The sequence below is a fragment of the Rhinatrema bivittatum genome, chromosome 14 (assembly GCF_901001135.1).
Source record: "Rhinatrema bivittatum chromosome 14, aRhiBiv1.1, whole genome shotgun sequence".
Lineage (NCBI taxonomy): Eukaryota > Metazoa > Chordata > Amphibia > Gymnophiona > Rhinatrematidae > Rhinatrema > Rhinatrema bivittatum.
In genome coordinates this window covers 22,089,730-22,115,271 of record NC_042628.1, presented here as the reverse complement: position 1 = coordinate 22,115,271, position 25,542 = coordinate 22,089,730, and the positions used below count along the sequence as shown (strand labels likewise).

General features: G+C 39.2%; 1 protein-coding gene across 3 annotated transcripts in view; it reads right to left on the bottom strand.

The window, feature by feature from the left end:
- SNX29 (sorting nexin 29) overlaps positions 1-25,542 on the bottom strand; it is a 464,358-nt gene that overhangs the window by 325,478 nt on the left and 113,338 nt on the right. For all 3 annotated transcript variants that reach the window (XM_029577102.1, XM_029577103.1, XM_029577101.1), the window contains exon 14: positions 2,665-2,747. In XM_029577102.1, coding sequence (XP_029432962.1) covers positions 2,665-2,747 — 83 coding nt within the window. The remainder of the gene's footprint in view (positions 1-2,664; positions 2,748-25,542) is intronic.

Below are 25,542 nucleotides of genomic sequence, written 5' to 3'. Positions count from 1 at the left end.
AATAAAAATAAGGTCAAGACTACGACCAGGTTTATGTTTTAGTTTATTAATCAATTGCTTCCAACCTAGGCCAGCCATAGCCTCAAGAAAAGTAAAGACAATAGGAGGAGGAATCTTTTTAATTGTACAGAATCACAAAAAATAAATCTATTCCCTTGATATGCTATTACGCATTTTCAGGGGAATTTAAGAAAATAAGAAATACCCAACCCTAAAACCTGGGATTTTAATTGTAAAAAGGAATGTTTCTGCAACTCTGTATAATTGGATAGGTCAGGAAAGGCATCCACTTTTCCTCTTAAAAAGGAGGATAATCTATTTCTAAAAAAAAAAAAGTTTCAACACCAAGACTCTATCCATTTCCAGGGTAAAAGTAACTATCAGGGTTTCCCTAGCGACGGTATCATCTTGAGAATTTTCTAATAAAGCAGAAACATCTAACATATCAGATGAAACCAATATGTCAATGTCTCCTTCTTGAGAGGCAGGCAATCTTTTTTGAGGAGAAACATAATACACTTTACTTTATAGGAGGCATATTTTGAGGCAATATTGTCAAAATCTCAGTAAAATATTATTTAACCATCTCATGAGATGATACGTATCTACTTCTGGGAAAATTAACAAAGTGTACATTTTTATATCTAACAGAATTTTCAAACATTTCAAGTCTAGTACAAAGAAACATATAAAGATGAATTTTAAAAGCCTGGTGCACACATTAATTAGGGGATACATGAATTAGTTGGCTTTGTGCACACTGAGCAGATTTTAAAAGCTGCCCAAATATGTGCATATCACCCACAGTGCACACATTTCCAAAGTTTTCAAAAAGAGGTGGGGCATAGGCGTGATCTGGGCAAAGCATGGGGCTTTCGAGACATGAACCAGAGACGTGGGCATAAATACTTACATGCCCCAGGATATGCTGAGGTCCTATGCTGTGTAACTTTACTTCTGCTATGGATGACGTGTAAGTTAAAAAAATAAAAGGATTGGGCCATTTCTGAGTGGTTTGAAGTGTCTGGTGTAAATGGAGGAGCATAAGTTATCAAACCAGGGGCGGGGGGATTGGAGAACCTATCTGGGTGAACTAGTGGATGAACTGATAAAATGGGGCACATGCCCCTTTAAAAGCCTTTAATTTACATGGTAAAAGCAGGATTTGTGCTTAAAATTTGGCGTAAAAATGGAAATGGCCAGACTATTTCATAACATGCGCACATATGCGCTTGTATGATATAAAATGGCCATGGCCCTGGGTGTGGGCCGACATATGCAAGCAAATGTGGGCCGGCACGCCAGTTTGAAAGTTACCATTATTATTTTTAACCAAGGCTCCTTGAATAGATGAAACTTTGAAACCTGATTAGAAAGAGATCCTAAGTGGGAAGAATGACAATCCAACAGAGATTTACGAGACCACTGCTTTTTAATATATTTATAAACGATCTGGAAATGGGAACAATGAGCAAGGTGATCAGATTTGCCAATGACACAAAGTTATTCAAAGTTGTTAAATCACAAGAAGATTGTGAGAAATTGCAAGAGTATTTTGCAAAACTGGGAGGTTGGGCATGCAAAATGGCAAATGAAATTTAATGTGAACCAGAGCAAATGGATGCACTTAAAAGAAGAGTAACCCAAATTATAGCTACATAATTTAAGGTTCCACATTTGGAGTCAGCATTCAGGAAAAGGATTGTTGATAATATGTTGATCTTCTGCCCAGTGTGCAGCAGCAACCAAAAAAGAAAATAGAATGATAGGAAATATTAGGAAAGAAATGGAGATCAAAACAGAGAATATCAAAATGCCTCTGTATCGCTCCATGGTGCGACCTCATCTTGCGCACTGTGTGCAGTTCTGGTCACCACATCTCAAAAAAGATATAGCAGAACTGGAAAAAGTACAGAGAAGGGCAACCAACCTATGAGGAAAGGCTAAAGAGGTTAGGACTCTTCAGCTTGGAGAAGAGACATCTGAGGGGAGATATGATAGAGGTCTATAAAATCACGAGTGGCGTGGAATGAGTAAACGTTAATCGGTTGTTTATTCTTTCAAAGAGTTCAAAGACTAGGGAACATATAATAAAGTTACAAAGTGACACATTTAAAACTAATAAGAGAAAATATTTTTTGGCGCAACACATAATTAAGCTCTGGACTTCATCACCAGAGGAAATAGTGAAAGTTATTAGTGTAGCTGCATTTTAAAACGGTTTGGACAAGTTCCTGGAGAAAAAGTCCATAAACCATTAAGGTGGAGTTGCAGAAATCCCTGGGATAAGCAGTTTGGAATCTTTCTGCAAGATACTTATGACCTGGATCAGCCACTGTTGGAAACAGGATACTAAGCTTGAAGGACTTTTGGTCTGACCCAGTACGGCAAATCTTATGTACTTAAGGTTTTTATTGCATAAGATATATATATATATATATATATATATATATATATAAATTGAGGAAGAACATTAACTTTGGCCCTATGAATAAAAGCAGGAATGGGGGCTTGATATTAGCCATTCATCTCACATATATAATGGTCCTTTATGTTTCAATGGAGAATCTTTTCAGCATGATAAGCACATATTTGTATGGGATTTGAGTGCTGAGATTATCCAGCTTTTGGAGCATTAATACAGGTTGCATTCTTTAACCTTACCATCACTTGTTTGCCCCTCTCTTTTCAGCATCTGGACAGCCCCAACATACTTCTTCAGCTGGACTTTGAGAACTTCATTTTCTCTACGCACAAAACAGATAACAGAAATGGCAAGACAGTTTTAACAAAACAGGCAAATGATGTCTTTTGGTTTGCATTTAAGGGTGACCAGGAATTCATAAAATAAATTCTTTCATAAATTAAGAATTAAATGGACATAAAAACAAAACCTGTGCCTCCTTAGGCCTCAGTGCGGTAAGGTGAGCTATGTTGTGCACAAATGTCAGTGTGTGGTCCTGCTCACATCTTTGTCCTCAGAACTGTACTCCCAATGCAGCAAGCAGTTTTACACACAAAAAATATGCACACAATCCCGAGTATAAATGTGCACACAGATTAGTGCTCCCCCAAGCAAATCACTCCCCAATGCAGAGAGGTGTGTTTTCTTAACGTTGAAAATTTAGCACCTGGTCAGAGGTGAAATAAAGCTTCTGGGACTAATGTTAGTCTAGGGACTGAACCTGGAGATCATGACGTTGGGGTCCCTTGCTCTGCATTATAGGGTAAATTTTTGTTCGCCAGCACACGCAAAAACCGGGGGATGCACATGTGGCTGGGGAAGTTTGTATTGGCACTATGTTGTTAAATGTTGTCACTGATTTATACAGAGACGGCTGTTTTTTTTTCTTTGTTTAATCACCTACCACTTTTTCAGGAACACTACATTTATTTCAGTTTTGCAATATCTTTTTAACCAATACCTTTCTGCTTTTACACATACTACCACAAATTTTAAGTATGTACAGAGAGACAAATTACACCCAATATCTAACCAGCCAGGATATTTAACAAAATTTGAATTCTAACGAATTACTCCAAGTAATAAAAATTCATAGACAACAGTATTAAGTCCCGTTTCCAGTGAACAGATGTCCATCATCACAATGACAGTCATTAGCATGACAATCTCAGAAGAGGCACTGGATGCTGAAAGATTATGAAAATTTAATTATCCTCTCCCTCAGAGGTGATCCCTTAGAACAGGATTGAGAAACTGTGATAGACACATTTGGAGAGACCACAGGGCCTCTACAGTGCCTCACCTATTCTCTGGATAAACAGCTGCAGCTGGCACCAAACAATGTGGACCTTGCTTATTAACAGTTTCTACTATTTGGATTCTACATTTTTTTTATTTTCTTTAATTAACAAGCCATCATGACAGAATCCAAATGTGACAGTCATCAACAAGATTCCAAAACGTGCATATTACCATGGCATGCATTGTACAAAATCTCAGACTCTTGCATTAAGTGCCAGATGTACTAAGTACTTTCCTCAGCTACAAAATGAGGAGGGGGAAAAAAACAAAAAACAAAAAGAACTTTTAGTACATCTTGTCCTTAGAGTTTAGTAATTTACCAACAAAACATTTTATAATGTCCCCAAAATCCCACCTGAAGTAATTTTTTTTTTTTTTACTACTGGTAGAAAAAATTTAATTACTTGTTGAAACTAAGCTAGAATATTATGGTTGCTTTTGAAAAGACACATGTACAGAGATGTTGCCTGTATCTCCAACCCATTTCATATGGCCAGAAATAGATGATGGATCATTGGTGTCACTTATCCAGTTAGACATAACTGCTGCTTTTGACACATTCATAAAACATTGTTGAAATCTATAAAAATAAGCTCTACACATCTTTTTTTTCCCTCTTATTTATCAGAGAGAAAAGGTGAGAGTTGTTTAAGTTGAAAAGAATTAAGTTCAGGAATACTGCAAGGATCTGCAAGATCATCGATGCTATTTAATAATGATTTGCAAACCTGGAGAAGATTTTAACAGCCTTAGGGACTGTGTATCAAATAAACACCAACATCATACAATTTTGCATTCGATGTAGTCTAGATGTTAGTGTGCCCACTAAACATTTTAGGCACTATCTTGACGATGTGAAAAATTGGTTAACAATGAACAGCTAATCTTCAACACTAAGACTGTTCCACTGTGGATTGGTAGACATGATCCACTCATTAAAGGGTTTGATGATTGCATCATTCCTATAATGCCATCCATCTTTTGTCATTTTTATCATTCCTCTAGAGGCTGAAGCGCAAAATCTTTCGGCAGGGCTTGATACTAAACTGAGTTTAAGATCCCATATTAGGGCCGATGCCATTGCCAAATCTGCATTTTTTTAAATTAAGAATTGACATCTGACACCAATTTAAGAACAGTAATTCTAGCTTTTGTGCTTGACTAATGTAATGCAGTTTATTAGGTCTTCCCAAAGTTATGATACAAGCACTACAACTATTTTGAAATGCAGCAGCCGGGATAATAACAGGAAACAAATATCTTGAGAACATTTCTCCAATGCTAAAGAAACTTCATTGGCTGTCAACAGGAAGCCTTCGACTTAATGCTTTGCTATACTAACATTCATTATCCAACTGACAACACTGGTTTCGACTTTTAAGCATCTCCCGGCAGGCACATATTGGTTAGCTGATGACCATGAAGCCTGACAAGATAACATCAGTGGGAAGAGTCCCATGGTTTTCCTCTCCTCAAAATAGTATTAGTGCAATATCATGTAGGTAATGCCTTGGCATTTTCCTCTTCAAACAAAAAAAAAATGTTTTCAAATTTATCTATGCTTTTTACCATACTATAAAATACTAAATTCTGGGCTATTTTGGTATACATAGGATACTGGGCCCTGGTGTTAGAACCAATGTATTTATTAAAACTCTTACATTCTGCAAACTTCCATAAAAAATTATATCCAGTGCAGTTTATATAATCAACACACAAGTATCAAAATACAATACAAATCAACTGAAACATTAAAACAGGATGTTATACATAAATAACAAATTTGCAGCACATCCGTTAGCAATATTCATCCAAATATCAACATGCAAATTCCTCTTGAAACAACATGGTTTTAAGGCCTTTCCTGACCTTTTAAACATCTACCTCTTGCTGTAAATTCTGCAGTAGAGCATTCCATAGTACAGGCGCTACATAGGAAAAAAACTCTATTTCAACACTGTTTCCGGTTAAAATCCTTAGTACACGGTATTCTCAATAATAGCTGAGTCTGTGAATGAAGGGACTGAGCTGGATAATACTATTCCAACTTCCAGAGAACACAAAGGGGTAGATTTTAAAGTTATGCGCGCATGTCATAAAATCCAGGGTAGGCGCGTGCAGGGGGGGTGCACAATTGTGCAACCTGCGCACGCCGAGCCGAGTAGCCTGCCTCCATTCCCTCCGAGGCCGCTCCGAAATCGGAGCGGCCTCGGAGGGAACTTTTTTCTGGCCCCCCCCCCACCTTACTCTCCCTTACCCTACCTAACCCACACCCCAGCCCTAACTAAATCTCCCCCTACCTTTGCTCCGGGGGCTGGTTTGGAGGCCTCGGCCACGCCCCCAGAACACCCCCGGGCAGCACCACGCCCACAGCCCTGCCCCCGGAATGTTCCGAATGCCGCGCCGCCCCCGGCACGCCCCCCAAGCAAAGCCCCGTGACTTACGTGTGTCCCGGGGCTTTGCGCGCACTGGCGGTCTATGCAATATAGGCACGCCGGCATGCAGGGCTTTTAAAATCTGCCCCAAAGTGTTTTCCCTAAGGAGTTTAAAGGTTATAACCAGCAGTCAAAATTGTATTCTATATTTTATAGGTTACCAATGTAATCCCCACAAATCTGGGGAACTGTGAACCCTTCTAGCTAAGCCCAGCAGCATCCACACCGCTGCATTCTGAATTAACTGTAATATGTGTGTTAACTTATGAGAGCACTACACAAATAGCACAGCAATAGTCTAAGTGTGCCAATGCTAAAAGACTGGAAGATAATTCTTTGGGGATTAAGATTTTTAATGGTCTGAATTTTAATTTATAGAATGCTATTTTTTCTAAGTGCTTTATGTGCAGTCGCAATGTAAGTTGTGAGCCTAAAATTATATCCAGACATTTTATTTCAGTGGATATTGATAAGTTTTCCCCTTCAAAAGTTAATCCAGCTGTATCGCCTGCTGGATTAGTTTTTCCTACCCAAAGAAGATTGGTTTTCAGGATATTTAAATTATTCCCCTATTTATAACATTGTTTTTATGGAACAATCAATTTTGACTTAAGATAGCTTTCAGGAACCAATTGTGTCTTAAGTCTGAGGACTTCCTGTACAAGAAATAAGCTAATTTAAGATGCTAACTTTTGTACACAAGACCATACAGAATGAAACCTTTTGCTTAACTGAACGGATTAAAACATACGTAACATCTTGTATCCTTCATTTCATAAAGCAAAAGCTGTTAGAAATATTATCTTTTAAGCACTATAAACTGCAAGAAATAAGAAAAAACATTTTCAACAGCTGGACCAGTTTTGTGGAACTTATTTGGAAATCACTTGAGAGGGGATGCAGCTTAATTAAGTTTCAGAAGGATTAAAGCTGAGTTTATTAGGAAGGTAGAAAGATTAAAAAAAAAATCAAATTGTGCAATGTGATTCTGTTCTATGAATAACTTGATTTAATTGTTTTTAGATTTCATTATTGTTATATTTTGTATTGATATGTTTTGGTTTTAAGAATGTTAAATTGGAATCCAAAATGAACAGCTTTATTCTGGAATCTGCGGAAAATAAGATAAATACATAAAGTTATAAATATAAGAGGCAAAGATTAAGAAAAAAAAAAAAAAGCTGAACTCCTAAATTTAAGCCCCTAAGTAAGGTGCCTATGGGGTTCATTCACAAAGTCATGGGATTTTTCCCAGAGGGCAAGATACTGTCAGGAAAATACTATGGTAGTAAAACAGCTCCCAAAAAACACACGATAGCAACTTCACACTATTTCAAATAACTGGCTTTAAAAGAAAGCAATTTTTTTTCCCACTAAAGTTCTGTTATGAAAAACAATTATCTTGCAAAACTAAGAACGCGGGACATTTAATAGACCATAGCCCTTGGGAACTTCATTGATAAGAGTTTTAGTATGAAACTTAACTTTACATAATAGCTTTACTGTTGTCAGATCAAATTTCTAGTTAATTCAACCTTTAAGGGATTCAGCCATTTTTTTAAGTCCTGCAGGGAAGTCACGATCTTTTATTCAAGTGTGAAATTTTCAAAACAAGCTAAAATGATTTCATTATTGTAATGCTGTCGTACTTTCTTCAAGCTTAGTCTAACAAATCAGCTAAACCACTACGGGTCACATTTAAAGATCAAGCAACAGTGGGGCAAAAAGTCTGCAAGTCCCTTTGTTCACAATGTTAAAATATACAGAACATCTTTTGCCCAGTGTTTTTTGGGTCTTTCAACTTCTGAAAAAAGAAAAAACAATCTACAGAAAACTTGTGAAGGAAGCTTACACGTTTTAAAAGCTCATTAGATATTTGAGTAGCATTCCACTATGAATTAGATCCCTTCTATGACATCAGTTAGTGGTCTTGTTGGTCATTTTTCTCCTTGTATACCCCTTTGAGGGTTTTTGGGTTGGGGGGGGTTTTTGGGTTTTGTTTTGGTTTTTTTGCTTTCCTCTCCCCATCTTTTTAGGAACTTATTGTGTAATTTGCATGAAGTAAAGTTTTTCCATTCTTCTTTGGAGAATATGAAATGAATTTTTATTTGAAATTTATACCATGCATCAGAGCTTCTCAACCGCTGTGTAGTAGCAAGATTCCTCCTGTGCTGTGGTGGTCTCCCTTCTTTACCGCGGCCCGAAGAGTCGAGGAAATCGGAAGGGTCCTGGTGGAACTCATCTCACCGCAATCCAGAGAGTCAAGGAGGCCAGCAGGGCTGAGGTGGGGCCCATCTCACTTCAGCACAAAGAGAAGAGAAGGTCCCAAATGTGTGTGTGTGTGTGTGTGTGTGTGTGAAAGCCTGTGTGCATGTGTATGTATGTGTGTGAGCCTGTGTCCATATGTTTGTGTGACAGCCTATACGTCACATACAGGCTCTCACAAGCATGCACACATACACAGTGTGTGTGTGTGTGTGTGAGGGGAGAGCCTGTGTATAAGAATAAATGTGTTGGAGAGTGTGTGTGAGAGAGACAGAAGATCAGGTTTGTGCAGCCCTACCTCCCCCAATCCACGATTATCTCAGGGTAACTGTAAATCAAAAAAATCTACCTCCCAGATTCTGGAACTTTGCCTTCCTTCCTGCCTCTCCTTTCTCCCAAGATCCTGGAACCACCCCCTCTTTCCAGACCCTGCTTCCTGAAATCTCCTTCATATTTCTTCCTCAATTCCAGAACCTCTCGCCCTCTCCCCCCAACCCAGATTCCTGATTCTTCCACATCCACAGTCCTCTCACTTTCTCCTCACCCCATTCCTTATCCTCCTTCCTCTCCTGCCCCATCCCTCTCACTCTCTTTTTCTTCTCTCCCCATTCCCAAATCTCCTCTCTGTATTGATATTTGGAATCCCCAGTAAATGCAAAATAAATTATATGGACACAAACAAGGTTGAGAAACTACTTTATTTTTATAACATAATATAAAAGAGAGAAATGTTTGACAATGTGCTTTAGAATTTTCTAATTCTTGCCACTTGCCAGGTATTTGAGACTTGGATTGGCCACTGTTGAAAACAGGATACTGGGCTTGATGGACCCTTGGTCTGACCCAGTATGGCAATTTCTTATTTTCTTATGAACCCCGAGCTGCCACAGGTGACTGTGAGACCTTCTGCACCCTGTTGCCCAACCTTATGAAGGGAAGGATATAGCAACAACAGTGTTTAGGGGTGGCAAAAACCAGGGGGGGGGGGGGGTGTTAACCTTCAAACAAGTGCTTGCAGCACATACTTCTATCCATTTAAAAAAATTATCATTAAAAAAAAAAAAAAAAAAAAAAGACTTACATATATCGTGATTTAACATGTACATTGGTGGTGGAGGGTTGTTTTGGGTTTTTTTACCGTGCATGTCTAGGAATTTACCAGTTTTACCAATTAGTCAACCTGTTCACCCAGTCCTTCTCCAGGTCATCAAGACCCTCCTGGTTTTTCAGCTTGAACTTCCCCCAGACCTCCCACCAGGCCATTAGTGTTCAATAAACACGTTTAATATCTCTTACTCCAGATAATTAGCAGATGTAAAATTCCTCCAGTTGGCAAATTTATGTGTAAATGTTGGCTCCACCCCAGAAAACCCCTAAACTCACCTTTTTTTTTTTTTTTTTTAAACAAATAAATGTATAAAACACGGAATATGTAAGCTGAGGCTATTAACGCACCTATATGCTCATTTTTATATGTGTAACATTTTGAAAATTCACCACTAAATTTGTTACTGCGTGTATTTATACTTGCTATTTCTGTTGAAGATGATGGCATGATTGTACTCTTTATTAAATAATTAAAATCTAACAAATGTATGCGAAAAAGCTCTTCTGCAATAAACAACTTGGGATTTCTGACAAATCCTAAAATGTATCCCTTGGAGACAAAATTCCCAAGACACTTTTACTATAACTTTGCTTAAGCAGCGTTTCTTCTCTGCACAATCAATGACTACCTACCTGTTCAGACACAGCTAATTAAACTCAGAGGTCGATATTCAAAGGCCTTGTCAGGGGAAACTTTTGGAGTTATCAGGCAAAAGCTGAGATTTGAAAAATTCCCCTTCTCCCTGGATAAATTTTATCCGGGTAGCTCACTGCCCCAAAAACATATTTACCCTGATAAAAAGAGACGCCTTCACTGCAGAGCTCAAAGTTAGAAAGCCCATCGTTTAAGCAAGGATTGAGAGCTTTCTGCGAGCCACTGGCTGTGGCCACTTGGAAGTACTTTTTCTGAACAACCCTCCGCAAGGTGCGCCGGGGTTCAGTCTCTGGCAGTTCCTCTGACCGATTTACTGGACCTAAGGTTTGTTTCACACATCATTTTCTATCGACATCAGTGTTCTCCAGGCCTCTGTACCTCCTGAAGCAGCCCATGTTGGAGAAATATAAGGTCCGTGTCAGGGGGACCGAAACCTCGCTCTAAGTATTCCTGAACAAAAAGGTGGCAACGGGTGCTCTAAGTCCTCATTTCTTTGATTAACTCACTACAAGGATCCATGATTTTCTAGCGCTACATCAGTTCTACCCATGGTTAGTCACCACTAGCGTAAACTGCTCATCTCCACCTCCTAATGGATAAAGGTATGGTTACATTTTAGCCAGTGAGGGCTGATGTGCAGTGCCACCCAGCTGGGAAAAGATGGCGAGAAAAATGCCTGCCTAAAGTTACCTGGGTAACACTTTGCAGGTATATTCAAATGCCAGACTTATCCAGGTCAGTGGAGGAGTAGCCTAGTGGTTAGAGCAGCGGTCTACAAACCAGGGAATATTTACAACATGGCAAAAACATAAATGCCACAAACCATAGCACAAAGAGAATTGTATTTTTTTCCCCCCTAGCATAGGTTACAGCTTGTATTATGTTGTGGAAGAAATGTGTATAATATAAACAGTGTTATATATACAGCATTTAGCACAGAAATCAGATTTTCCAGATCTGGCAGCAGCTGATATAAAGAGATGCACAAAAAAAAAAAAAAAAAAAAAACCACAGTAACAAAGCTCTCTAAAGCTCAGCAACAATGTACCAAAATAAAGTTTGAGGACAAAGTCAAATACTGTCAAGTAAAAAGTCTTAAATTAGATGAAAATTTGGCACAAGACTAATTATTTGTTTATTTGATTTTTATTCTGCTTTACTAAGGATCCAGAGGGCTCAGGCAGCTGTCAACAACAGTTTTCAGAATTAGGCAGATATATCTTTTTTTATATTTTGTATTTTTGTTATTGTTAATTTGTAAATCGAATGGAGTGTAATAAGGTACGGATGAGTATGTATCTTGTTGCCTCTGGTGGTGGCCAAATGAGCTGTTCGAGTTTGCCTGATTGAGTACTTGCTGTTACTTAAATGCAGGTGCTGCTTGCTGAACATTGTGTAGATGATCAACAGCTTAGGTGGGCTGCTATTGAACAAGTTACAAAGCCATACCAAGGAGGGGGTCGAGAAGCACAACTTAATTATACAGAGCAGATCTGGAGTTTTAGGGTAAACACCGTCCAACCCAATGGCTTCAATGAAGAACCTGAATGGAGAGGAGGAGTAGCTTAGTGGCTACCGCCGTGCTTTGTGACCTTGGGCAAGTTGCTTTACCCACCATTGCTTCAGGTACAAATTTAGACTTTAACTTTAATACAGGTGCCTTTTCCGGCATGCACGTAGATGTGTGCATGTTATAAAATAGCCTGGGCGTGCCTACATGTGCGCACAATTCTAAATGGACGAGCGCATGTGCGCACCAATGCCACTTCTATCGCGTAAGTGGGGCAATTTTATAAGGGACGTGCACCAACGCCATTGCCAGTTTTCCCAGTTCACCCAGGTAAGGGATAGGCTTTCCTAACCCCCTTAAACTACCTCCCTTCTCCCCTGTTAACCCTAACATTTAAAAGCCTACTGATTTGTTTATTTATTTATTTTTTTGTTAGTTTGTTTTATGGCACACCATCCACAGCAGAAATAATGTACGCAGCAGGGCTTGTGTGCCTAAATATTTACACGTTTGTTTCATTGTGAAATCCAGGAACACCTATGTTCCACCCCTTTTTGAAAAAAATGTTTTGTGCGTAGTGGGAGATATATGCATATCCAGGCGGCTTTTAAAATCTGCTCAGCGCACGCCGGCCCAGCATATTCACATATTTCCTGGTTTTGGTGCACATGAGACTTTTAAAATTCATTTTTGTGATTGTAAGCCCTCTGGGGATATGGAAATACCTACAATACCTGAATCTGCCTTGAAGTGTCAACAACAACAACGGTTGCCATTGAGCAAGCAGCGATGCATTTAGCCCATTAATATGAAGGTTCTGCCATATAAGTAACTTATTGTATTTATTTGCATTGATGACTATGAGAGATTTAATCATTGAGGAGTTAATATTTACAGACTATCATTTTATTTACATTATGCTTTCCTTTGTTAACTAATGAAAAAAGGAGGGATAAGGGAGGCCATATATTCTGAAGATAAATATATAAATGATGGCAGAAAAGGACCAACTGATCTACCCAGTCTGCCCAGCAAGCTTATGCCAGTATCTGCTGCACTGTGCAGGTTACCCCTTGCTTATCAGTTTCCCAGACCATAAACGTCAAGGCCCTCGGATGCTGTTTGAATCCAGTTTCCCTTAAGCGTTGCCGTGGAAGCAAGGAGCAATGTTGGAGTTGCATCAAAAGCATCAGACTTCGTGATAAATCCCAAAAAGAAGAATAAAAATAAAATAAAATAATGTGGCTCCTGAAACAGTCATGAGTGTACTGAAATAAATACAGTTATTGCTGGGCTGTTTCCAGGCTTAGTCCTATCGTGTGAAGTCATTTCTATTAACCATGACTAGCATTCCATCGAAACCTGAGAAACTAATACAGCTATATGCTTTTTCTTAACAGCACAACGTAGCAACTCTTTACATCTATGATTCAGAACAGGACTTCTATGTGAAAAAGAAAAATCTAAAATAATGAGGATATATGATTAAAACTAGTGCATGCATAAGTCAACTGGGTTCGTCATCTCTGGTGGCAAGTCACCTTCTTTATTGACTCTTTGCATGTTCATGATACCAATCCCAGTGCACATCATCTGCTTTAATTATTGTTTAGTGACTTCTCTACTTAGCCCTTACCATATTACCAAATTATTACTCCTCCGTTCTTAAAGGAAGGCCTTATTGAAGTATTGCAGTCTTATCTTGAACTATATGAATTTGATTCCTTCTTTGAAATTTTCAATAAAAATGAATTTTCAAAAAATAAAACTAGCACAAATATTAGCTTTTATACTAACAATCTTTTGGAATATTTTATACAAACACTTCAGTTCTACACAGACGAAATATGCAAGTAATTCATTAATACTGCCACAGGGATAATTAAAAATACAGTTTTAATTTAAAAAGCAATTAGGTCAATCAGCAAGTATGGCTATAACAGGATTAGAACCTGGTTCAAAGTTCTGTGCTGCAGCTATAAAGCTATACAAACATATAGAAACATAGAAATGACGGCATTAAAGAACCAATGGTCCATCCAGTCAGCCCAGCAAGCTTCCCATGGTAGTATCTACTGCACTGTGTAGATTACCCCCAAGTACACTTTCAGCATTCAAAATATTTCGACTCTCTTTATTCTCAATGTCCACATATCTTGAATGGAGGTGATCAGAAAACAGTAGTTCTCAACTCTGCTCCTCCTGCCCCCAGTAGAGGTCTGATTTGCAGATAACCAAATTACACAGATTAACCTAATATTTATCCCAAATGCATGCAGATATCTTGAACATATTCATCAAGGCTAGCCTGAAAATCAGACCTGTTCGGGGGTCAAATAGGACAGTGGTTCTCAACTCTGTTCTAAAGAGATAATTAACTATCCTACTGCTTTTAGAAAAAATTGTTAAATATTTCCCATATTGTCCATTCTAAGTTTAAAATACTAAAATAATTTTACATATATTTATTTAAAATATTTTTAGTCTGCCTAATGGCACAATTCACATTAATATTTTACTCACATTTAACAATAAAATAAAACATTATAACAATAACATCATTCCACTGTAACAGAAAAGGCTCTCTCAAAGAGAACAGCTTTTAATTTTTTTCAAGAGGCCTTTATATCATTTATGGACCTAATTTCATCCGGGAGAGTATTCCATAACTTTGGACCAATTATGGAAATGGCACGATTATGGGCTTCCTCTAAATCAGCCTCCTTCGCACTGGGTAATGTGAGAAAAAAACTATGCAGGATACGACATAGTGTCATAATGACTTTACATTTTAATTGCCGAGAGACCGGCAAACAATGCAGGTTTTGCAGTATCGGGGTTATATGTTTGAATTTGCTTGTGTTGGTAATTAGCCTAGCAGCAGGAAGATATTGCAATACTCAAAGCCGTGTTTTTGGTAACCATTTATATAGGGAATTGCAATAGTCCATCGTGGTTAGAACAAGGCTTGTACAATTGTTCTAAAACCATCCTACTCCAGGAATGTCGTCAAGTAATGTAAATTAGCCAAAATATGTTCTTAAACTGGGAGTCTAAGGGCCTAATTCACTAAGCTGTTTTCCTTATAGACAAAGAAAGGGAGACAAACCTTAATCAAGCCATAAACCTAAGAAATATAGGGGCCTGTTCACGTACATTATCAGTAAATAAACCCCATTCTGATTCATGAAAACATTAAAATCAGCTCATTAACACGTGCATGGAAAACATTGCAGGTTAATAAAATCAGACCCATAATGAAGTACTTTTCTTATTTTTCAAAAGCATAGCATACCTTGTTTTCCTGTACTACAAAATCAAAATAGCATAAAGGCTTCCACTAACACCAGAGACAAAAATAAATCTAAACAAACTTAAAGCTATAGCAGCTTCTAATTTAGAAGCGAAAGGACACAGAAGGACACTTTACATCTAACAGAGAATTCAGCTGCTTTTAGCATTTAAGAAAATGATTTGTCCATTTAATTAAAATATCAATTAAGATTAGAAAAGAAAGAGTTCAGGCAGATGAAATATTACACTGCATTTATCCTTTTTTTGGAAGGGTACTTTTTTTTTTTTTTTTAAACAAAGCACCTTTATCATCTTAGTCACTAAGGGCCTCGTTTTCTAAGCGGCTCGCACGCGATAAGGGACCTTTCGCACGCAAAAAGTCCCTTATCGCGTGCAATACCAGGATGGGGGCGGAGTCGGCCCCGGAAGAGGAGGAGTCGGGGCGTCACTGGGGCCCACTCTGCGCCGACACAGCGGACAGCGAAAAGGTAAGGCCCTTTTCGCGTCCTATTTCGCTCCCAATAGCTACACCTCCTATGGTGGCGCTATTGGGTGCGAAACCGGCAGCGATCGCACCGCGACTGTGCGATCGCTGCCGGCTAGCGCAGGCCCGCCCCCCGTTTCGGCCCCCCGCCCCTCATTTCCTAAAGTATGGCAGGCCTGCAATACTTTAGAAAATGAGGCCCTAAAAATTGATTATTGGACATACATGATTTGAGAGTCTAAAGTTTATCAAAGAGAAGAAATGTGTGAATATATTATCTCAATGAAACCTTCAGAGTTCACACCTAGTCGTATCCCTACATGAAGTGGCCAGTATAAAAGGCAGCGCCACCATCTGAACAATACCTCTGAAGCAAACACCGTACAAAGTATAATTTAAGTAAACTACACAATTATAATAAATGTACTAAGACTTTTATTTTTAAATTTAATTAACACAGGAATGCAAGGGTCTCCAGTTTAAATATGACTCGGTTCAGTAGTGACCATCTGAAAGTCGTTTAGTGATCTCAATCCAATTTCCTAATCAACAAGTACAGAATTTACTTCATTAAAAAAAAAAAAAATAAAGACTATCCCAAATTTGATATTTACTAACTGGCAGTGTTAGCAGTCTCAGCAGAAAATCCAAAAGCTACACAGACATGGAGAATGAATCATTCTCTTATGCTTAGAGGTGACCTCTCCACAGCAGGTTGGAGACATATTGGCAGGTCAGCTGCCCATACCTGTAGATAAATGGAAGACTTTTGCTTTCAGTGCTGTCAATCTTGCACCTTTTCAAAAGCAGAAAGCTAAAAAATATAAAATAAAAAAAAAAGACAAAATTGTTTCTGTCATACTATGAAACGCAGAAAGAGAAATGATGCATTTTTCCTTGTAGATGTTGTACGGTTATATAAATCTATATATTTATTTTCCGCTATTTATGCACTGCAAAGCGGATTATATTCAGGTAGTGTAGGTATTTCCCTGTCCCCAGAAGGCTTACAATCTAAGGCAGAGGTGGGAAAACTATGGCCCGATGACCAAAACCAGCCCATTGGATCCTTTCTTCTGGCCTGCATAGCTTAGGATAAATTAATATGATATCCAGCCCACCAGTGTTCCAACTCCGGAGCTGCCCTGGATGTCACTCCCATAAGTGGAGGGCTAAATATTGGTTGGTGATCTAGTTCGCACTCCTCCCCCCACCTCCTGTAGCCAATGGGAGTACACCCCGGTGTCCTCACGCTTCCACTATGCACCAGTCCGAGGCACTGCTGGGTTTTGGCGCGTTGTACAGACTGGATTGCACAGTGCATGGAGGTGCAGTTACTGTCCGTAGTGGATGTTACATTTGCCCCATGAGCAGCCTCACTCACCCCAGATGTGCCAGCAAGCTCTTGCAGCTGGATGCTGCCAAAGTGTGACAGATGCCACCACTCCAGCAATGTCTTCCCCTAAGCATGCACGACAGAGTTCTAGTTAAAGGGGCCCATGGCGGGAAATGCCTGCGGTGCCCTTGGATGATGTCACTATTGTTTGCCCTATAAAGGGGCTCTTCGGACACTCCAGCCTTACTTCAGCAAGAAGGGCTTTTCCTGGTTCAAGCCTTTTCCTGTTCCAGTCTTCAGCCTCGTTCTGTAAAAGCCATCAGTCTTGTCTCAAGTTATCAGTCTTTTCTCCACCAAATCTTCAGCCTCAGGCTTAGCTCCATCAATGCTACAGCTTCAGCTTTTCTTCATATAGGCTCTTGGACTGATATCGCCTGGCCCATGCCAAGACTCGTTCACCTACCATAGGCGCAAACCTTAGGGCCCAGCCCACAAGACTGCGTCAGTTGCGCCACAGCAAGAGGGGCTTGCATCATTTGCAACAGTGGACACTTGGAGGTAACCCTCAAGGAATGGCTGTTGCAGCCATCGGAAGCTTGCTGAGTAGACTGTATGGACCATTTGGTCTTTTTCTGCTGACAATACTATGCTACTATGTTATTATATAAGGGGATCCCTCCATTCCCTGACTGTAGCTCTAAGGAAGGCCTGGTCTTGGTGAGAGTCACAAATGTGGCCCTGCCTAAGAAATGTTTGCCCATCCCTGAGCTAAGGGCCTCAATTATTAAATTGTGATATTTTATCATGGGGGGGCAACATATTACAGGGGGGATGTTCTCATGATATTTAGCCCCTCTCCAGAAAAATATTGCAGCAGTTTCTCTGCCATATTTTTTCTTACAGAAAATTTTCACGAGAAAAAATACTGGCCCGTCGCCCAGGGTTGCAACTATGAAAGGGCCACTATTGACCAAACAAGCAACACCCCTCTTCCCCCCCCCCCCCCCACATGGTAGACCCCCCTGCCCATCCCCCACCCCACCATCTCTAGAGGTGGCCCAGCAGAGGCAAAAGTGCAGCAATGCCCCACCCCACTACCCAAACCTCTCCCCTTTCACATAAAACTTATGCCACCCCCTGAGGTTCCAACCCTCCCCTGGCTCAACTAGGCCCCCGCTTCCCTCCAGAGGGCTTCCTACTCCCAGAGACCTCCTTACTCACCCAATCCCCCAACCTTAGATTTGTATTCTAGTGGCACCCCCCCCCCCCCCCATATAGCTTAGACTATCCCTGGTGATTTAGTGGGTATCCCTGGTTTCTAGTGGGTCCAGAGTGCCCCCTAGGCTTTGGGCTAGTTGACATCATTTTCCAAAATGATGCCAGCCAGCTTTTGCCCCTATCACGGGATAGGGTTGGGAGAGGAGGTTTTGGCGATTGCTAGCCCTTTTATTTTTCAGGCCGGGAGCATCGGCACATGCGTTACTGTCCTGATGCTCCCACAGAAAATTAGCTAACTTTCCAGGAAATAACGTGGCTCTTGCAAGCCAAGTTATTTTATTAGTGTAGAATTAGGTAACTATGAGCTGTTTTGCTTATGCATTTAAATAATATGCTAAGAAGCTCATTGTAATATGGGCAGGCTTTTGATCAAAATATCATGCGTTATCATACTGTGCAATAAACAGCATTTTATGTGCAATAAACACTGTTTTTCACACATTATGATCCCCTATGTTTGCACCTGAGGCAATGGAGGGGGAAAGTGACTTGCCCATTATAAGATGAATTTTAAAAGCCCAGCGAGCACCAGAACTGGGAGTTTCGCAAAGGTTCTTTTAGCATGGGCACACTGGACATTCTTGGCTTCTCTCCCTCCCCTCCCCCCACACAATACACAAAACCACAATATGGGTTTAAACAAAGCCGCCATTTACTGAACAATATAACCCAAGAGCAAAAGCATCTTAAACATGAATCCTCAAAACACAAACTCTGCTCCACTCCCATAGCAGCCTCAGGACAGTCTTGTCACCAACTTCCAGTGACATAACTTCCACAGCCAACCCATCTTCCAAGACAGCTCCAGCGAACAACTGCCACACAGCAAGATCTTCCTGCCGCAACCCAACAGAAAGATCCTACAGTGCATCTAGTGAACACTCTGGCCTATACAGCCTACGGTAACAGACCCTCCCACTCCCCTCCAAGTGTGAATACAAAATGCAACTTTCAACATGTAAACTAACAAGTTTGAACATCGATATTAACAGGACTCAGGTTACCTTGCCACTGCAACCATGCCGTACATGCACTCATCCAAAGCATAAAAGAAGAAAGGGTGGGAGACAGCAAACCAAGTCAAGAGGGGAAGAGGCTAGGATGCTGAATTTAAAGGGGCGGGAAGGCTCCATCCAAAACAAAATCCCATGGGAATGAAGCAACCAGGAACCATTCAGCCTCCTACTTGATTCAAAATTCTCACGAGGAAAAATATGAATCCTTGAACCCCTCCATCCACCGAAGGGAGGAAGGGGAATTGAAGCCCATCACCATAATAATGGCGGCAGGCTGGGTATTCTAACCCTGCCTTTAACATTCACAAAACTGATAAATATTTAGATTGTTCGGTTACCATTTACACTGACATCTCCTAAGCAATTCAATTTTGTAGGAAAAATTCTTTAAGCCTCCATCAAAAAGTGATAAAGCTAAATGCCTCCTTTGTATTAAGATTTGTCTGTAAATGTAGGTTCATTTATAGATAATATCAGTATTAGTGTTTTTATCCTGTTCAGTTGCGGTCCTTCTTGAATTCACTTAAATGGCATGGGATGCCAAATTGTCAGCTATTTTTTTCTCTGTTTCTTCTTTAGAAACTTGAAGGGTAATTTTCATAAAAGTAGCATATGCAATTTTTAAAAGCCTATTTAATACTTCAAGTACACTTACACATAAAACCTACTGACAATTCAATAGCTTATATTGTAGCAATTTTCAAAAGTTCATTTTTGCATGTAAAACCTAGCTTTAAGCATGTAAATTCTTTAGAAAATTGCCCCCTTAGTTTTGCAGATTGAATTTTTGTATTTGGAAGATAATTTTGAAGAATTTCTCTCTTCCCTTTTCCTTTCTTTTGTTTTGTTTTCTTAATCTGGGATATCATTCCTTTGAACCAATTATATTCAAGGAATTTAAAGATTGCCCCCTAATTTTTAAAGTACTTAAATAAAAAGCTCCTCAACACCTAACTGAATTACTGTCAATGTATCTAACACATGTAAATGTTCAGCTAATAAGCATTTTCATGTGGTTCTCTCCACCAAAAATGTTCATCTTCAAGATACACATAAAATGAGCTCTCTGAGTGCAGGGCTCACATTATGGAATTATGTCCTCATGGAACTTCATGAAATCGATGATTATAAATTGTTTTGTAAAACACTACATTTCAGCAAGTTTTTTATGATTCTGAATCTACCCAACTTTTTTAGTTTCTTGGCTACAAACAAACATTTTGTTCACCTAAATATTTCTAATTTTGCATTTTATTTTGTATTGCTATGTTTGATGAAATCCAAACTGTTTGATGTTTAGTTTTGTAAGCCTCAGCACGAATCATTTTGATACAGGCAGAATATAAAAATATTAAAATAAATGAGCAAATAGTAATTTTTTTAAAATCTAGGCTGGTAAAATGAATTCAGAAGAACTAGAGAGAGAATATCGTATATACTCGTGTATAAATCGATCTCATGTATAAGTCAAAGGTATTTTTGGGCCTCAAAATCAAGATTTATCTGTCACCCATGGATAAGTTAACGGTAAAACGTAGGAGGCTTTAGAAATGATGAAATCACACTAAGAAACAAACCGATAACTTAAGAAAATCGCTTTTATTTATTTTTTAAAAGCAGAATAAAGTGTCTCATAAGAAACATCATTTAACAACTTAAGAAAATGTCCCTGCTGTATGAATCCTTGCCTCCCTCCCCCATGGCTGTCCCTACTGATTGAATATTTCTCTATTATTCAAACCCTTCCAAGTCCAATTTTTCATCGTCGGAATGTCCAAATAAATCATGGTACTGTTCTTTGGTGATGCCATCTGCATAAATGTTGTCTTTGCTGTCTCCATCTGTTGAACCATCATCCAATGCTGATTCGTCTTTGTCTTCATAGATGGCGTCATCTTCTGATCCATCCATAGCACTGCTAATGCCGCATTTCAGGAATAACTTCTTGACCATTTCTATGGAATGGACTCCCAGGCATCCTTTACCCATGTTACTACCAGATCAATGTCTAGTTTCATCAGGTTCCCTCCTTTCGTTAACTTTGCTTGACCAGAACACATCCATTGTTGCCACAAATGCCACAATTGGTCCTTGAAAGGTTTGTTGAAACAGACATCTAAAGGCTGGAGTATTGATGTCAGACCTCCTGAAATCACTGCTAATGTGATTGCCATTTTCTTTTCATTATCCTTCACATCCTCTGTTATATGTGCGCAGAACATATCCCATACCAATAGTGACCGTCATTTTCTTAGCCCCACGCCTGGTCGCCTACCCCACTCATCACACTGCCATTTTGTTCCCTCCTCATCCATCCAGCTTTTAGGATGAACCCGAACAGTTACACCTGCTGGAATTTTTAGGTTCTTGGGTATCGTTTTTCTCTTGAACTTTACCACCGGATACAGTTTTGTGCCATCTGCCAGGCAAGACAAGACCACCGTGAAATGGGTCTTTTCATGACCAGTTGTTTTTACAAATATGATCTTCTCACCAACGCCAGCTACAGTGCAATTGCCAGGCATATCAAATTTCATAGGTGTTTCATCCATATTACCAATGTAATTCATATCAAAATGATTCTTTATTCTCTGCTGAATAATTAATTTGTGGGCCGAACAGATCTATTCATCAAGCTCTTTAGGTAGTTTCTGTGAATTCCAATCCTCTTCCATTCTTTCAAAATCCATAATTTTGAAATATAAGGCTTTGAGTGGCATTTCTAGCAGCTTTTCTTCATTCTTTCACCACTCTGATGGGTTTTTCACTAATGTCAAATTCTCTTGCAACTACATAATTAATGGCCTCCTTTGCACGTCCTATAACCTTCAGTTCCAGTGATGCGGTTTAAGATGCTCTTTTTTTTCTCAGTGCTTATTTTCCTGAAGGCAAGATGTCATTACTCTAATGGTTGTCCCTGCTGTCTGAATCCTTCCCTCCCTCCCCCATGGCTGTCCCTCCAGTTTGAATCCTACCCCCCTCCTTCCTTAACTTACCCACTGCTATCTGGACATCGACGGCACTTGCTCATGTACATCTTTCCTCCTCCCCCGCGGTCTCCCAGTGTAGAAGTAGGACATCTTCTCCCCCACAACTCCTCCGGATCCCTTGCTGCTGCTATGAGGATGACGATGAACTTGCAGTCATTTAGGCACGACCTCCCTCCTCCCCTGTGGGGTCCCAGTGGTGCGCTTTGAACCATATGGTTCTAAGCGTGCCAATCTGACCCTGGCTTGGAGGGGGAGGACATGCCTACGCAACTGCAAGTGCCGTCGTACCGGCACTATGTAGATTGACCCGTGGTTTAAACGACCGCAATTTTAAGGACCGTTTTTAGGGTAAAATTTCAACTTATACACGAGTATATACGGTACTTAACAAAACTAAAAAACTGACTTAACAGTATTATTTTTAATTAATGTATGAGTACTAGTATTTATCTTATATTCTCCTGAAGCATTCTACAATACACAGAGGATAACAGTCAGATTTATTGTAAAGAATAGTTTTTTCCCACCTAGGAATATTGAAAAGTACATTAATGCTAAAGAAACGGAGATAAAACAATGTTCAAAATCAGTACAAAAAGACTCTGGGCATTTTACACCATGCAGTGCAGATAAATAATTTGTATCTATTTCAGCAGAGGACTGGACATTTTGACAAAGCATGAAAAAAATCCAATATTTTTCAAAACTACCAAGGTAATCTGCTTTCTAGAATATGTTATTGAAATATTTTATGCTCATTGTCAACAGGATAATAATTTAGAACTGGAGGAAAAATACAATTCAGTTGCAGGCCAAAATACAGTAACTGCCAGCTGACATTACACAAAGGCCTCAAACAAGGATTAGCAGTGGAAAAATACATTGAAAGAGAATGTTCTATCAGTTAGTTTTTGACATAGGCAATTCTGAAAAACAATTTCACAGTAAATAAAATAGCATTTCTATGCATCACAGGGATGGACAGTGGAGGCTGCCAATGTTGGTTCAAACAGACCTTTTAGCATAGATACTGCATTTTAATTAACAATGTCTAGCTGGCACCGAAGATGGAGGTTCCCAGGTCTTCAAGGAAGGAAAGAGTCTTGAGGTTCAAGATAGCTTTTCCACCAGGCATATCCAGACTAGATTCATGTACATCACCTCCTTCCACTATTTATGCCTTCTAAGTTATTACGTTAATATGTTACCTCTCCAGTTCTCCTCTTCTGGCTCATTCTTTATAGTTTTCTCTAGTTGCTGCACCTCTGTTGCACCATGTTGCACTATGTTGTCTGTCCCCCCCTTCCCTGTTCTTTGTATTTTCCATCTATTGTTTGATATAAACAGATATGATGTGCCTACTAATATCAGTATAGAAAAACAGTTAAATAAATAAATAAATAAATAACTTTAGGACAGCCCTATGGCCCAACCTGAGATGGCCAGATAATTCAGATAACTCTGAATATCAAGTTAGCCAGTTAACTTATCCAACCAACTAGACTTCTCCCTGATCCACCCAGTCCCCGCCCCTGACAACCAGCTAAATACCCGGCCAGATAAGTGACTTATCCGGCTATGCGGCACCTGCTGATCCTAGCCAAATATTCAGTGGCGACACTTAGCTGTATAAGTAGTACTATGTGCCATTTTGAATATCTGCCCTTAAAGGGCCAGGAAATAAATTCTGAATAATTAAATGGGTTCAGTACAATATAAAATCATTATACTTTAAAGTTTGCTAGTGTGGTGATGCATCTTTAAAAAACAGACTTGATTTTATTATTATTGTCTAACAATGCAGTAATGCAATCTTTGTCTCTATATAGCAGAATCTCTAGAGCCATAAATCAAAGAATTCAAGTGACAGCGAGGAGACTAAAACTGATTTTCTAGTACTGATAAAATTTAAAACAATGAACAAAGAGGTTGACAGTGAAATTTCAGTGTAATGTTCACACTGAAAGCATGGGGAGATAAGCAAAACCCAGCTGAGACACTTTCCAAGGTCTACAATCACTTTGAGGTCTTTTAGATAACTCACCTAGTACTATACAGTAAAATACACTGTTATTGTATTTATAATGGCATGGAATCTCATGAGAGATAGGAAAAAGTTTCCAATGCAGACAAGCCCAAAAGTTTGAGTGTTTACATCTGAGATCTTTCTTTACTTACCAAGGTATAACACTCAATTTTGAATTCACAAAAATCATCCATTTGTAAAATCATAGCCCCTAGAAAACTGACACTTAAATATTGTTCTTTTTCAAGAAAAAAAAAGTTTAGTATATAAACTTTCGTTACAGAAAAAAAATATTTTAAAAAATATCCTGCATTCTATATTCCATATGCAAAATAAAATATCTTAAAATTAATAATGGAAAAACCTGACCAGTTAGTGTGTTACAGTACAACAGTCTTTGTCCTGAGTTAGAAACAGCCTCTCCCAGACACAGTATTTTGCGGAATCCTATTCTAATGCTGCCATCACATAAGCAGCATTCATTCAGACTGTGCAAACACTTTACACGGAAGCAGAAAATGCTTTAGCCTTGACTGAAACAGGTGCATCAACTTCATATTGCCTCCCACTTCCATTCTAATGCACAAGTAGCTTTATAAGTCTTTGTAAACCGTTGTAATGGCGAAACCGAACGACAGTATATAAAGCTTGATAAATAAATAAATAAATAGGCTTTTACACGTGTACAAGAAACCCAGCATTAAGCTTTGTTAAAGGTGAACAGTAACAATGATGCCAATAACAATATGTTGTGTTCAGTTCAAACATCCTGAAAATAACTTTGTAACACTGCACATAAGTTAGCCAGCAAATGCACACTTAAATTATATCAATTTTCAAAGAATAAGTCAACTATGAAAATTATCCCACCAAGTCTACTTGCACATGCTCACACCTGATATTTATTGTGCGGAAATTTTCCAGGAAAATGTGCATAGGTGCAAACCCCCTATGAACTCCACCAACAGGACTGCCTTCCCTCAGTACAGGTAAACTTATATGCAAACAGGACATACATGCATGCATTTGCTGTGCATCAGGCAGGCAATTATTAAAAACCCAATTTTTGCAGGGTAAAACATTATTTTACCCAATGTTTTTGAAAATTACTCTCCCTATAATCTAATAAGACAGAGATAGCTAGATATAAATATAGAAACATAAAAACAGAAATGACAGCAGAAAAAGACCAGTTGGCCCCATCCAGTCTGCCCAGCAAGCTCCCATACTTATTTTCCCATACTTATCTATTTCACCGACCACCAAGTTCAGGGCCCTTGTTGGTAAATGTTTGATTCAAATTTCCTGCCACCCCCTGCCATTGATGCAGAGTAGTGTTGGAGTTGCATCAAAGGTGAGCATAAGGCTTAATGGTTACGG